Source organism: Talpa europaea (assembly GCF_964194135.1).
Source record: "Talpa europaea genome assembly, chromosome: 6".
NCBI lineage: Eukaryota > Metazoa > Chordata > Mammalia > Eulipotyphla > Talpidae > Talpa > Talpa europaea.
Genome location: NC_140072.1, coordinates 36,766,271 through 36,782,467, shown reverse-complemented (window position 1 = coordinate 36,782,467; position 16,197 = coordinate 36,766,271). Strand labels below are relative to the sequence as shown.

At 37.9% G+C, this 16,197-nt stretch overlaps 1 protein-coding gene across 1 annotated transcript in view; it reads left to right on the top strand.

Annotated features, from left to right (window-relative positions):
- Window positions 1-16,197, top strand: part of SLC9A4 (solute carrier family 9 member A4) — a gene marked incomplete at both ends in the record, with an annotated part of 40,257 nt that overhangs the window by 10,302 nt on the left and 13,758 nt on the right. Inside the window, 6 exons of the mRNA XM_084235867.1 lie at window positions 1,283-1,542; window positions 6,356-6,573; window positions 8,986-9,188; window positions 10,235-10,321; window positions 12,267-12,337; window positions 15,778-15,939. Coding sequence (XP_084091993.1) covers window positions 1,283-1,542; window positions 6,356-6,573; window positions 8,986-9,188; window positions 10,235-10,321; window positions 12,267-12,337; window positions 15,778-15,939 — 1,001 coding nt within the window. The remainder of the gene's footprint in view (window positions 1-1,282; window positions 1,543-6,355; window positions 6,574-8,985; window positions 9,189-10,234; window positions 10,322-12,266; window positions 12,338-15,777; window positions 15,940-16,197) is intronic.

The window sequence follows — 16,197 nt, the reverse complement described above, 5'->3', positions numbered from 1 at the left end:
TATGAGTTATTTTTACATGTTGTTACATGAATTGCACCTGTAAATGTAGTCTTCTTAATTATATGTATCACTTTAGCTTCTAAACTGCCTTGGCATCTTCTTGGCAAGGCATACTGGTGTCAAGGAACAGGCTGATCTGATTGACTTTCCCAGGCTCTTGGGACAGACTAGGGAGGGAGCTACTTGTAATTTGGAGAGCAGTGCAAAATAATTTTCATCTGTGGTAACAACATGCAAATCCTTGAGTTCCATTCATTTCCTATGAGCTTCCTCTGATTTGAGAGTCAAACACTCAGATCCCATTTACACTCATTCAAATCTGCTTTTTCTGGATCTTGTGAATTGGCTTCATTCCCTTGGAATGTGAGTAGAACTCCAGAGGTGAAAACCCCAGGGCTTTTAAAACAAATAAGTGAGTTGCTCTAGGTTAGACAAATGGTGAAATTGAATTAAACTCACTGAAACAGGATACAGCCTCTAAGATTCTTTTGGATTCATTTTGAGATCGTAAGTCACAATTTTCTTTCAAATGCAGCCAAAGCTTTCTTGAACTTTGGCTTCCTTTTTGTAAATAAAATAGACCAGTAGTATAAGAGTTTTGTAATATATGGTTAATACACAAGCAGATAGATATTTTCCAGTTGGTCATATATCACATACCCAGATGCTTTGGCTATACAAGAGATTTATATTCTTAGGCTTTTTAATGAAACATGTGATCCATTGGGAGGACAAGTCATAAATAAGCACCTTGTGAAATTCAAAATGAAATCATTTGTAACCTGAAATATACCACTAAAATTTGCTAGTCTATAGCCCAAATTAATTTCACTGTGAAATTACTTTAGTTCTGGAAGCTTTACTAGACTGTATAGTGTCAACCTCCCCACCTCCCCAATTATATCCATCTGAACCTTTGGATGTGATTTTATTTGAAATAGTTGTTTGCAGATACATTTAGTCAAATTAAGCTCAACCTGAATTAAGATGAACCCCAGGTCCAACATGGGTGTCCTTATAAGAAGGAAATGTGGTGAGAACACTGCAGAGACACACGACACACACAGGGAGGGTGGCATGAAGACAGTGGCAGAACGTGGAGTGACATATCCTTGGCTAAGGACTGCCAATAACCACCAGAAACCAACAAAAAGCAGAGAAAATCCCTCCCCTAGTGTCCACAGAGGTATGCAAAGCAGGACACAAAGCTAAGAATCTATGTGTAAATGCTTCTCATTTCTAATTCATGTTAATTTTCTTTTACCATCTTTTCTTTGTCTAGGTCTTATACAACATATTAATTGCCTTCACAAAGATGCATAAATTCGAAGACATTGAACCTGTCGACATTTTGGCTGGATGTGCCCGATTCATTATTGTGGGAGTCGGTGGAGTACTTTTTGGCATCATTTTTGGATTCATTTCTGCATTTATCACACGTTTCACTCAGAATATCTCTGCAATTGAACCCCTCATCGTCTTCATGTTCAGCTATTTGTCTTACTTAGTTGCGGAGACACTCTATCTCTCTGGCATCTTGGCGTGAGTACAAACCAGAACCCAACTCTCATAGCACTAAAAGCAAAGTTAGGCTCACACCTTGTGAGCTAGCACCTGGGAAGACTGGCATTCTGATGCTAATCTTCAAAGTTGTTGAAGGAGTTAGGTTCTTAAAACTTCTGCAAAATCTAATTCAGGTGCTGTGCCAAACAAATGCTCTTCTGGGCCTTTGTGTGTGTTCTCTTCTGGTGATTTGCCTGAGAAGAGCAGAGCAATTTTAAGGTCAATTTAGAATCCTCAGAAAAGCTGATGCAAAGATGAGCTGGGAGAAGTTCAAGGTTGAAATCCCATTTCAGTCATTACTTTTTGCCTGAAAAGCCAATTACTTTAAAGTTAACCTTGCAGCAAGGGGAGCATGTAATGAGGGGATGTCATTTCTGTGTCCTTTACTTTGGTATTTCCCTCAAGCCACATCACCTCTCCAGTATTCTTCAGTGTGGAATGAAACTAGGTAGATGGGTAAGACTAACAATTCAGATTTCTTTTCCCTAATAAAGATAGTTTTAAAGTGTGCATCTTTATGTAAATCTTGGAATGAGTAATATCAACTTGGCTTATTATGTTTGATCATATTGTTTTCTCTATGACAGTCTCAAATCTAACTAAAACAAATATTTAATTTTATTATATTGAAATATCCACTTCAATTAAATAAAAAAATAATCTAGGCACTCATCATTTTCCTACCCTGAAAGAGGGTAAAAGTACTAAGATAAAGCAAAAATTGTTTTGCCCCAAACTTAAGTGGCTCTAGAACTGAAGCATTCTAAAGGAAAAATTGTCTTTTCTCTTGTTTTACAAGGCTGTACTGTTAGTTACTTTGAAGTACTCAAATCACAGGATAGAATCTTCACATTTACTCACTTTTATACTAATTATATTTTTTTAAAAAATTTCCTTCCTGGACCTCCCTGATGGCTCAGGCAGTTGAGCACAACATCATGAAGCTGTCCGCAGCCTTTGCAGCGTGGACTCGATCCCAGGGAGCTACCCACATGGCGTGGCAGACCTTTCCTTTCTCGCCCACTGCTCCCCTCAGCAGTGTGTTTTAGTCAGTCTGCCTGTTCTGTTGCCCACTCTGTCTCTGGTGAATCCTTTCATCCTCCCTCACATCTGGCCTGTACCCCATTCTTGTATGCATAAATAAATAAATAAATAAAAATTCTTTCCTTTTCTTTGTCCCACCACCATCCCTGTGTCACCTGTCCCTTTTCTTCCCCACCTTTACCTCAGAGCCCCCAGGATGTTTGTTGATGCCCAGTAGATTTTGAAAATGCTTTATGTCATCATTGGACATATGAATGTCCAATCTGTGTTTTAATCATTCTGACTTGTTTTTCTGCATACAAGTTTTTCAAATTTGCTCCATTTTGCTGAAAATGGCTGCATTTCATCCTGTCTCATGGCTATGAAATATTCCATGATATCTAATTTTAATTTCTGCTTTGATTTCCTCTTTCATTCAATTGCTATTAAACAACATGCTGTTTATTTAACCTTCATAGTTTTTTCCGTTTTTTGTTTTTTGCTTTTTTTCTAGTTGATTTCTAGTTTTATGGCATTGTGGTCAGGTGCTAGGTATATTTTCAATCTTTGTGGTTTTATACACAGTTGACTTCCATTCCAAGATATGGTCTATACTTGAAGATGTACCCTGTGCAGTTGAAAAAAAAAGGTGAGGGCAGCAGTTTGAAGTTTAAGTGTTTTGTAGATGACTGTTACACCTATTTGGCCTGGCTCCTTCCTTAGAGCTGTTGTTTCCTTATTGACACTTTGTCTTGTTGATCTGTCCATTGTTGTGAGTGGGGTAGATAAAGCCAGATCCCTGCCATTATTGTGTTCTAGTCAATATCTCTTAAGTTCTGTTATTGTCTTATGTATCTTGGTGTTCCATCATTCAGTGCAGTGTGTTATTTCTTCTTGTTGAATTAGGCTATTGTTTATAATATAATGCCTTTCTATGTCTTTTTACCTTTTAATTGAAAGCCTATTTTTAGCAAATGTATCACTAAAAGTATCACTATTCCTAATTGCTTTTTTTTTTTTTTTTGGAAGGGTTGCTATTTTCTTGTCTGTCTTACAACCTTTAAGTCTTTGCTTGTCTTGGTAGGTAAGGTGAGTTTTTTGTAAATAGCAGATGGTTGGGATTTTTGTTATCCATTCAGTCACTCTGTTTTTTGACTGGTGAGTTCAAGTCATTTATATTTAAGGTGATTATTGAGATATGTGTTTATTGTCCTTTTGTTATATTTTTGTTTTTTATTGGTTTGATAATTTTTAATTTTTTTCTGAGGGCTTCCTATTATGTTTTTAGGTTCTATTTCCATTGTCTTATGTGTTACTTCTATTACTTTTTGTTTGAGGGTTTTACTAAGGCCAGTATATGATCAAATGTGTGACCCATTGGAAGGTCAGGTCTCTGGCTTGTTCTAATGGGCCATATTGTTACTGTCTTTTCCCTCCTTCAAGTTAAGTAATTTAGGTGCCTTTTGATTTGCTATTCATTTTTCTATTGCTTTATAGTTATCCATTTAGGATTTCTTTCATATGCAACTTGGTGTCAATACATTCTTTTATTTATTTATTTTTAATGCCTTTTTTAAAAATATTTATTTTTACACAAGAGCTGGGGTATAGGCCAGAGGCGCAGGAGGTTGAGAGGATTCACCAGAGAGAGAGCAGGCAGAAGACAGAACAGGCAGAAGATGGAAATACACTGCTGAGGAGGGCAGAGGGCACGACAGGAGAGGTCTGCCGAGCCATGTGGGACCCTCGCCAGCCTGCAGGGATCGAACCGGCACTGCAGAGGCTGAGGACAGCTTCACAGTGCGGCGCTCAACTCGCTGCGCCATGGGGGAGGTCCCTAGTTTTTAATTTTTAATGATGTTCCTTTCTCTTCCTCTATCTGGACTGATAATCTTGCTGAGAAGTTTCTGGGCTGGGGACCAGAATTTCTCTTTCTGGTCCCCTCACATTTGTAATGCTTCTCTTGAAAAATCTGCTGATAGTGTCCTTGGTATTCCCTTACAGGTTACCCTTTTGCTCTTGAAATTTTTAGAATTCTGTCCTTATGGTGGGTTATTGGCAGCTTATTATTATATGTGTGGATGTATAATATCTGGTATTATTTTGTTTGGAGCTCTTTGGGCATCTTGAATCACAACTTCTGGTTCATTTCCAGAGTGAAATTGTTTTCAGTGATTATTTCTTTAAATAGGTTTCTATGCCTTTCTCTTTTTTTTCCTCTTCTGGGATCCCCATAACACAGATGTTATTTCTCTTTCAGTTGTCCCAGAGTGCTCTTACACTGTTTTTATATTTTATATTTGTTTTTTACTATCTCATTCTATTCTTGTGTTCTCCCGTAGTGTGCTTTCAAGTTCATTAATTCTCTCCATTGTTTCTGTTTTTCTACTATTTTGTTCCTCAATTATATTTTCAAACTCAGCTAGAGTGTTTCCTAACGCCATCATTCTGAATGCAGCTGCATCATATTTTCACTATCTTTATTCTGTGGTTGCCTCTGTCCACCATTGTTTTCTTTCTGCTCCATCAGCACTGCCAGGACTCTTGTCCTGAGCCCCCTCTGTCAAGCCCTGCTGCTCCTCTGAGTCAGGGCCTCTCCCAGGGATTTTATGTTCTGGCATTTGTACCATGTTCTTCTGTCTTCTCATTTTCAATTTTGTGTGTTTGTCAGTAAGGGTAAATTTTTAACTGTTGTTTTTGTACTTGTTGGAATAGTCAGGTGACTGGTACAGGGAGGGGTAGCAGGTTTAAAAGAGGACAGGGCGATAGGCATCAAAGGGTCACCTCTAGTAGGCTCAGGAATTTGAAATTCCTGTTGAAAAGTGTTTCTTTGTGTTTTAGATATCTTAGCCAGGGCCTCAGTCATAGTCTTTTCTGGAAGCAAGTCCAGAGGTGCTCTGACCTGATTTGGACTATGGCTTCTCTGCATTATAATCCTCAGACGCCAATCAGTAATCCTTGTTCTGTGCCCTCACTTCTGTGGCTCTCCCACAAGCACCCTCTCTCCTGGGTACCTGCTCATGCACTCCCTTATTCAGTGCAGTGCATGGTCGTAGGAGCCCCAGTGTTGGTGTGTGCCTGAGTCAATAGCAGTAGGGCACAGTGCACTTCAGCCACTCTTTCTTGTGGGTTTTACTGCCCTGTAATTATTTTCAGCAAATTTATTTTCCTACCCTTTTATTCAGGTTTATGCGCCTATTGTATATACTGATAATCTGTTTTTTTCCTCAGGTGTTTTGGCTCCTATTTTGGTTGTGTGTGTTGTGTGTGTGTGTGTATGTGTGTGTGTGTCTGGAGGAGGCAATCCTGTGTCTTCACTCTACTGTCATCTACCTGGACTCCACCAATGAATAATTTGTAAGAAATGCTGCTCATTTAGGGGAGCCTTGCTGAATTATTCTCTCTATTTAGCTGCACTAGATTTATTTTGGTTTAAGACAGAGTGAAGCAGAGGGTAGAGATGTGGCTGACACAGCTCTGGATGAGGGAAAGCTAAATGGAAACAGTTCTGCATGGGATTTGTATAGGGATTGCATCACATTTTGTTTTGAGAAACCATTCACTGTCACCTTCCCCTCTGCATTCAACTTGTGCAAGCCCCTTAAAGAAGAAAAGAAGAAAAAAATCCTGTTGGAAATGTGCAGCTAGAGAGATTGTTATTTCTGGATAAATCCAGGACCTGTGTATCTGTGGCATCATCAATAGAGAGAACTTTTCCTGGAGGGGCAACCTTTTGTGGCTTCTCTCTGAGACACTGCTCCTTTTACAGAATCACTGCCTGTGCGGTGACAATGAAAAAGTATGTAGAAGAAAACGTGTCCCAGACATCTTACACAACCATCAAGTACTTCATGAAGATGCTGAGCAGTGTCAGTGAGACCCTGATCTTCATCTTCATGGGTGTGTCCACTGTTGGGAAGAACCATGAGTGGAACTGGGCCTTCATCTGCTTCACGCTGATCTTCTGCCAGATCTGGAGAGCCATCAGTAAGAGCTAGCAGGGGCCAGGAGTGCCCTGCCTGTCATTTTCAAAAATATGTTTTTACTCCTTCCTGCCATGAAAAGTAGAAATAATAGATTATGATAACTGGTTTTACTGGTTAGGGGAGCATAGGCACCTTGGGGTGACGAGGAGTGTTTTCTGTCTGCTCCTTCAATCAGTTCAAAGTAACTACTGACTGATAAGGTTCTGTACTGAAGCATGGCTGGAGTATTTTTTTTTAATTGAAAAGAACTTTCACATATACACATTTAAATATAACTCAGTAAATTTATCCCTTGCTCTTCACTTCTTTGCCAATTTGTATCACCTTGCACCTTAAATCAGATATAGGTTATAAGCTGTGGGCATTTACACTTTTGTTACAGGAAAAGTGAGATCTCACAAATGTATTCTGCGTTAGGTAATTACTGTTAGAAAACATTCCCCTAAATAGTACAGGTGGTTAGTTGAAGGGTGAGTGTGATGTATGTATAGAAAACCAAAGACCTGAAAATCAATCATTTTAAAACTGGTTAGTATTAATTAGTAAAGTGACATTATTTAATGAGGTTCGCATCACTACTGTGAAAGATGCCTAATTTTTAAAAAAGGAGCCTTGATTGCTAATTTATCTTAGATATTTGTTTATGAAGCTATAAACATTAATTACTGAACTACAATATTTTTTATTTGAAACAATATTTGTAAATGATTTTGATCAATATTTGAAGTTTTTATAAATGACTTTGATCAATATTTTCAAGTCAATTGCTCAAAGAGATATTAGAACTATTTTGAACGTATCAATTCTAAATTAAGTTAGGGTGGGTTTTAGGATTTATGAAAGAATAAAAAGAATGCAGCAATATTAAAATATGCGTAAGACTAATTCTGAATGCATGTACCTGTTTGGTACACAGGGGAGAAAAGAATTAAGGAAACTGTGACATAACTTTATAAACTCACATTGAATTCTGGTACTGATTAGCTATTTGACTAGCAAAGACATTTAACTACTGCAAATCTTTATCCTCAATCACAAAATGATGACTTTCAATAGATTTCTTAGGTCTCTTTCAGTTCTAAAATAGTAGCTATTGACAGCAGAGTAGAGCAAATGTCAAGAGAAGTAAAACTTAAGGATAGGCACCATCTAGGAGAGGATTAATATTGTGAATGCATCAATATTGTTGACCTTTGGTGACCATCCAGCCCTATTCCTTCATTTTATATTTAGGGTACTGATGGAATAGTAACCAAGAGCATGGTTGGCTTGCTCACATCACAGTGAGTGATAGAGCAGGTGTAGAATCCTGTTCTCCCACTCTCAGCCTGTTCTCTTCCCAGCCTGACTCATTGTAGGTAGTAAAGTTCCAATTCATGAAGGCTTAGAACATATAATTTCTTGCTTTATATTACTGATAGGTATTACATCTATTTAAACCCTGCATTCACCCCCTGAATTAAATAGTATCCATTAAGCAGGTGAAGAAACTAAGTATGTGATAAGATGAAGAACCTGCACAAGTATGTGGAGGAGCCAAAACAAACCACACAAGATGAAAGTTTTAAATGTTATTGTCTCCTGTGCTATCAATGCATTTATTATCCAAAGGGCGCTTACTGTGAAGTCTCTGTGATTAGAAGTCTCACAATACTGAGAGCTCTATAATTCTGCAGTGAAATATCTTCTTTAATTAGTCAGAACTTAATTGAAAGGACTTTTCCCACCAAAAATCACAGCATTAGTGTTAGATTGGACATGTGGGCCACTTGGGGATAGAAGTACCAAGTAGAAAACACCAAGCTCTCTTAGTCTTTACTCTCCACCCTCCATTTACTGACAGCAAGATTCTTCCATTGAGTCCTTGCCAATTTTCCTTTCTTGTTTGCATTGAAGCTGCAGAACAACCAAACCAGCCACATAAGATTTGCTCACCCTGCAGGGACCACAGTCACTGAGATGACTCATTACATCTTTAAAATTACACACCTCCTTTGTGTACTTAGTGAGAATGAGCTAATAAAAAGGGTTTTCTGCCCCCAAGTAATACTTGTCCTTTACTTAGTTTTGAAAGAAAAAAGACAAAGACAACAGAAAGAGACAAATTAAGAATAAGGAGAACACATATGCTATTTCTTATATCAAAAAGTATCAATTTTTATTACTTTAAACACACACACATACATACGGAGAGAGAGCGTGAGCACTACCAGAGAAAACTTCAACTTGAAACACTACTAGTTTCACAACTAGTAAAAAAGTAAAGCTCTAAGATACTCTGTTTGGGATGGATAATCAAGGGTGTGTGATGAAATCAGTTGCCTTCCTTGAAGGCATATACACACGATTTGGGTTTACTAGTGCTATATCTTTATTCATTCATGACCTGCTTCTCATATTTTCCACCTTCTAGGTGTATTTACTCTCTTCTATGTCAGTAACCAGTTCCGGACTTTCCCCTTCTCCATCAAGGACCAGTGCATAATTTTCTACAGTGGTGTTCGAGGAGCTGGAAGTTTTTCACTTGCATTTTTGCTTCCTCTGTCTCTTTTTCCTAGGAAGAAAATGTTTGTCACTGCTACTCTAGTCGTTATATATTTTACTGTATTTATTCAGGTTGGTAAATTTCTTTCACATTCAAATGCAGTAGATTATTTCAGGATTATGTATAAATTGGTATAGTACCTAAAAGGGAGAACAATTTGATTTTCAATTGTGCTTTATACCCATACTAAATTCCCAAATATTTCTACATCACTTTAATTTTTAAATTCTAAAATAGGCCTCCGCGGTGGCGCTGCAGTTGAGCGCTGGGTTGCCGCCCGCTGCTCCCCTCAGCAGTGTACTTCGGTCCTTCTGCCTGCTCTGCTCCCTGCTCTGGCTCTGGTGAATTCTCTCACCCTCCCGCGCTTCTGACTGCACCCAGTGCCGGGGATTGAACCAGCACTGCAGAGGCTGTAGGCAGCTTTGCAACCCAGCGCTCAACTGCTGCGCCACTGGGGAGGACCAATAAATAAATCTTTTTTTAAAAAAAGATTAATCAATAACACATTAAGAAAAAAATTATTCCTGGGTAACAGGTGAATGATATCTATTTTATATTGTTAAGCATGAGATTCCAATTAGAGCTAGATAGTACAAGTTTTTACCTTTGCTGAAGTTATCTCTTGGTAAACTAATAAGAGGTTATTTTAAAAGATGAAACTAAATCAGGTTTTAAAATTTAAACATAATGAATGCTGGTTTTCATTGCAGAATTTAAAAGAATTAAATAAGGACTAAAGTAAACACTGCAACATTTTTCAGTGGAGATTAGTACAACATGAGGAGATGAACTGAAAAGTTCAAAAACTTAATCTTTGAGAGATGACTGGTGACCATCAGTCACCAGAACTAAGCATATCAGAACTAAAAACTAAGCACATAGAAGTAAGAATAGCAGCACAGTGGACTACAGTGGAGTACTATGGGTGATTTGGTGCTGGATGGTATGTGGTGGCAACACCTGATAGGGGTAGCCTAATTACCTCAATTAAAGTTACTTAATTAATTTTTTATTTTTTAAAAGTGAAAAGTTCTAATACTTTTAATAATAGATTTGCTTTCTATGATGACAGTCTTCATCACAACAAACCCCTTTTATTTTGTTCTTTATGATCTAGGGAATCACAATTGGCCCTCTGGTCAGGTATCTGGATGTTAAAAAAACCAATAAAAAAGAATCCATCAATGAAGAGCTTCATATACGTGTAAGTTATATCTTTGTTATAATTTAAAAGTATGTAATTTTTTCCCCATTCGTCACCCATGGGGGTAATCGAGAGCTATGAGTATATGGGTTTACATGGCACCAGACTTATTGCTTCTTTCTTTTCTGGCTCCACCAAGAGTGACTATACTAGTTTCCTAAAGCTATTTTGGAAATTACTACAAACTTATTGGCTTAAAAAAAGCACAAATTTGGGGCCTCCCTGGTGGCTCAAGGGGTTGAGCGCAGTGCTGTGAAACTGTCTGCAACCTCTGGAGCATAAGTTCAATCCCCGGCCAGGGAGTTACCCACATGGTGCAGCAGACCTCTCCCATCTCACCTACTGCTCCCCTCAGCAGTGTATTTCAGTCAATCTGACTGTTCTGTTCCCTGCTCTGTCTCTGGTGAATCCTCTTACCTCCCACACCTCTGGCCTGTACTTCAGAAAAAAACCACAAATTTGTTATGTTATAGTTTTGGAGATCATAAATTCAAAATGGGTATGATTGGGTTAAAAATCTAAATGTTGCAAGGCTTCATTTTTTTCTGGAGACTCGAGGGAAAAGAATGTGGTACTTAATCTTTCATGAATCCTTTCCTAGTCAATCCTGAGTCCATCTGTACCTTAATTCTCCTTTGCATATAAGCTAACACATTCACAGTTTGTAGGGATTAGGACATAAGCATCTGCCTACTACAGCCCTCTGCTCCTCAAAGATTCATGTTAGTCTACATGCAAAGTATATTAACTCTATCCCAATATCGCAAAGGTCTCAATTCATTGCATTATCAACTCCAGGTTGAAAACTTGAAAAAGAATTGAAAAATTCTTTTCTAAATCTTAGTTCAGAAATCCCAAATTTTACCATCTAAATCAGGAATGGATGAGGTTTTGAATATAATCTATTCATACACAAATGCCTCTCTATTCTGAATATATCTTTTTACTAATTATTTTTGTTTTCTCTAAAAGTTATAATTAGTAGACATGTATTTGGCAGATGGTATCAATAAGCATTTCACAATCATTCAACATTTTAATCTATTTTGCAGTCAACTTTAGAAATCAGTATACGCTTCAATGATTATAAATTTAAATTATTTGGAGACTAAGTTATGTTTTAAAAAGATTATGATTTCCCCCTTAAGTTCCCCCTTAAATTTTTTAAAGATTTTTATTTATTTTTTTGTGTAGAAGAACTGAGGTATAGGCCAGAGGTGGGGGGAGGTGAGAGGATTCACCAGAGACAGACTTCGGAGCAGAACAGGCGATCTGATCTTGAAGTATACTGCTAAGGGAAGCAGTGGGAGAAACAGGAGATGTCTGCTGCACCATATGTAAATTAGTTCCCTGACCTGGGATGGAACTCAGGTGATTTAACCCGTAGGCCACCAGGGAGGCCCCCCTATAAACAATTTGGATAAAACAAATTACTTAATTGACTTAGATTGTGAAATGTAAATATTGAGACAAAATGATCAGATAAAAAATGAGGCATATAGATACATTTTGGTGCAAAGTATCGTAACAGAATATTGGTAGAATTGAATTTTCTGAAATTATAAATTAGATGTTGGTATGTTCTTTTCTCTTGCACTGAAGTTATAAGTAACAGTTAACTATTAAGATTTGTGTCCAGGTGATTTCAGTTATATGAAATTTCTTAAATCATTCTAGAAAAGTATTCAAAAAAAAAGGGCAGGTACCTATTTTCACTACATGTTAATTACTAAGAAACTTTTCTACATGGAGTTTTTGAATCATGAATCTAAGTGAATTACTGTGAATGTCATATGTTTCAGTTCCATCAACAGGGTGATAGAAAAGAGGACATGCTCCTCCTTTAAAGCCCTATTTGTTTCCCAAAGTATGTTAACTTTTCCTTAGAATGACCCTTAGAATTGACACTTCACCAGCAACTATTTTCCTGTGTTTGATTTGACAGCTAATGGATCACTTGAAGGCAGGAATTGAAGATGTGTGTGGGCAATGGAGCCATTACCAAGTGAGAGACAAGTAAGGAGGCTGAGGATTTCACTACTTATGAAGGAACCTCAACAGATTATATCAGAATTTGAGCATATCACTAGAAAGAATCTAGAGAAGGGGACAGGAAAGATAAAAGTTCGGGAAACCAGGTCATAAACGTAGCAGGTAGAAGCCCTGGGAATGTGTAACCTGGAAAATGGAGAGCTATCTGGGGAAAAAAAGTCAACCTAGTCCTGGCAAGTTTGCTTCAGACAAAGTTAATACCATTTACAGCATTAATTAGAGAAGTTAGATTTGATTTAAAACAAAGACCAGATTCCCAAAGAAGAAGCCTAACTACAGACTTCTTGACTTTGTGAGGCTGAAAAGGGAGTTTCATGACTCATCAAGAACCTGGGAAGAAATTTCTCCATCGTTGGAGAGGCTACAATGGAAGCAGACCTTGATGCATGCTTCCCATGTAGTGATTCTACAAGATGTCAAAGTCCCTCATTTTTACCACATCTCACATTTCAGAACTCATTCTCAACCTGGATTTGGTCTTCAGCCATATTTATAAAATTACATGACTCCTAGGAGAGTTCTCTTGAGGATGAGGAACAAGAGAGTTTTGGGGTTATACACAGTTATTCAAAGGATGTAGGGGAAAACATTATTTGAGTTAATCAAACTAGAGAAATTTCATTTCTAGGGCTTAAGACTGCTCCCCCTAATACCTAGATGTTGGTGATGCCAAGGAAGACTGAACCTTAAAAAGACTGGCTGATGTGGGTGGCTGCATCTAAAAGAGAAGCTGAAAGCTTTTGGGCAGCTCTATTCATGAGAGAAAATGGAGAATAGTGTTAGCAGTCCTCATCATGTTAAGGTAGAATTCAAATTATGTGAATATCCACTTATCTAGAACTTAGGTCATAGGCTTTGAAGTCTAAATCCCATAGCTTTCCCAATGAAAAAAATATTTAACATCCTTCCACTTGGTCAAATATATACTTAGTTTTCTGAACAGTGAAACAGATAACAAGAGCAATAAAATACATGCAAATGCACTCAGGGTCCTCACAATATAGTGGATGGGTAGGAGGTAAAATTGTGAGTGGGGCAGAAAGAGAGAAAGATTCTGAACAAATAATCATGAGCAATATGGGAAATGCCATAACTAAGATAGAATTGCATAGAACTATAATATAGAAATGGGAATGGGTTTGTAAAATACATGAGAATTCCAGGCAAAGAAGAATGAAAGCACACCAAGCAGCAGCAGCAGCAGTGTATTTTAACACTCAGAGGCAAGAAAAAGCTTAGCGTGGTTTGGATGGTTAGAGGGAGTGACATAGTGAGACAAGAAGCTGGAAACACAGAGACATGTCTTTATGTATCAGAATTAAGGAGCTTTGCACAGCCATTAATACTAGTAAGTTCTGTTTGACCCTTAAAATCTTATATCTGAAGACTTTCACATAGATGAGGTGGCATAACCATAACTTGGTTTTTGAAAGGCAAACTGCAACAGTGATAAGGAGGCTGGATTAATAGGAGGTATTGGAAGAAGGAGGCCTTTAAGGGGATTTTCATATAAATATAAGAAATTTTTCATAACACTACCATCTTGTAAACATGGAATAAGCTCTAAGTACTGTGCTGTTTCTTATATTTTGTATGATCCCTTTAACACTCCAGTGTTATTGCTGCTCTCATTTAAAAATGAAGAAACCAACTCTATGAAGTCAATTAACCTAATCTAGAATGGAACCTTGACTTGAATTCAGGTCTAACTTTAAAATATCTTCTGTTTTTCAATGAACCATAGAGCTATCAAACCAGTAAGGTTAAGGTGGTAGCTGAAGGGATACTAAAATATTTCTGAGCTGGACATGATGACTGGTTATGGACAAGGGGAGAGAAGGGTGAGGGAAGAGAAAATAAGAATGATGATCAGATTCTCAGATTTCCAGATAGGAATCTAGCAAGAAATCAATGTCATGGTTTAATATATAAACTGTAGAAGAATGATTAGAGTTAAATAATATGTTTTGTTTTAAGAGGTCTCAAATATATACTCAGCTACTTTTTAGAATTCAGTCTGAAGTTCATGAAGAAGATCATGGCTGCAGATAAATGTTACAAATGTTGTGAGTGGTCAGAAAGTGTTTGGTGGCTAAAGTCATGTGCATGAGTGATTTTACTACAGGTTATGAAGAGAGAAAGCAGACTGAGGCCAGGACTTTAAGAAACTTCTGCTCTTGTGGGGTAGGTAAGGGAGAGTAAGGGCAGAGAAGACGAAGATAAGTTGTTAGGAGGTTAGAAGGGAAGCAGGTGTGAATCAGGATGTAAAGGGCACATAGGAAATGACCCAAAGTCATGTGAGGAGGTATTATGTGGTGAGTAGGGCAAGGATAGTAGTGACCACTGATTTTGAACAATACAAGGCCAAGGTGAGCTCAGTGTGAACAGAATCAGATAAGTTGTGATGGATGAGAAGATGATTACAGTGGGTTGAAGAACAAACAGGAACAATAGCCTGTCATGAAGAGGATGAGAAAACCAGAAGCCTGAGGAAAGACCCAGTTGGAGCAAGAGTGAGCCTGGTATAAGCCAAATAGAGATCACAATGTTCAAGGAATCACAGCTTAGTAAACCCAGAGGAGACTTGAGTGATAAAGAGCTTGTCCGCCTCACAGACCAGAAAACCAATCACCAGATAATAAGCCAGCGGCCCAGGGAGTTGTGTTCCCTTCCAGAAAATAAAGCAAGCAGATGAATTATTCTTTGAATGTAAAATGATTGCAAGTGTTGAAAATTCCAACTCCAAACAAACGACTCTGACTCTGAAGGCACCATATGCCTACGTGCAGCTCAGCCTAATGGGTTGCCCAGGGGTTCGCTACAATAGTTAGCGGCCATCAGCGTCTAGCCTATTCAGTCTCCATCATTCAGACTGTCGGGACATATGTGGGTTCTCCTCCCCTCCCGTTAATTGGCAGGATTCAAAATGATCTGCAGCATAATGGGGCAAAACTACTGTAACTACTGGGCCATTTAAACTTATTGGGTTCTGGTTGAATAGCCCAGTATTACTGTAAGTGCAGCTGCCACTGTTATGAGCTATTAGAATGGAACGCTTGTTCAAAAGCCTCAACCCACTCATTTCTGCTCTTACAATTGGAGCTGGGCTGGGCTGGGCCTCCCTGCTCCACACTTACGCACACTTTTTGCCCTGATTGCAGCTTGTCCCTTCCTTTTGTTTAGTTGAATTTCAATGTATTCAGACCAGTAGGCCGTTCTTTCTTTATTTTAAAAAGATGTATAAATTCTATGATTAAAAAATGTTTTCAAGAGCTGTGAATTCCAGGCACTGTCCTGGGTGTTTTCGGAGTGAAGTTAAAGAGTAGTTTGTTTTAAGAAAAATACATACTTACATAAAACTTACAGAGATTAATGATTTCCAAAATGTTGGTTTTCATTTTCAGGTTCAAGAAATTTGATCATAGATATTTACGGAAAATCCTAATTCGAAAGAACCTGCCAAAATCAAGCATTGTTTCTTTGTACAAAAAGTTGGAAATGAAGCAAGCTATTGAGATGGTAGAGACTGGGATACTAAATTCCACAGCCTTTTCCATACCCCATCAGTAAGTCATTTCTGCTCTTTGATCTAGTCTTTCAATGTTAGAATTCCAAGGGTCATTCTTTGTTGTTTCATTTAAAATAATACTAGGAGTGAAGAGGAAGAAATTTGAGAAGAAATCATGAAAAGAGATGAAGTTTGCATTTTTTGTAGCATGGCCCATACTCAATCTGTTTCACCTAATTTCTAAAAATTTCTTCCTAGCCAAAAATGCCTATGTGTAGTCATATGACACATTATTCTGGGGGTGGGGGTTAGTCAA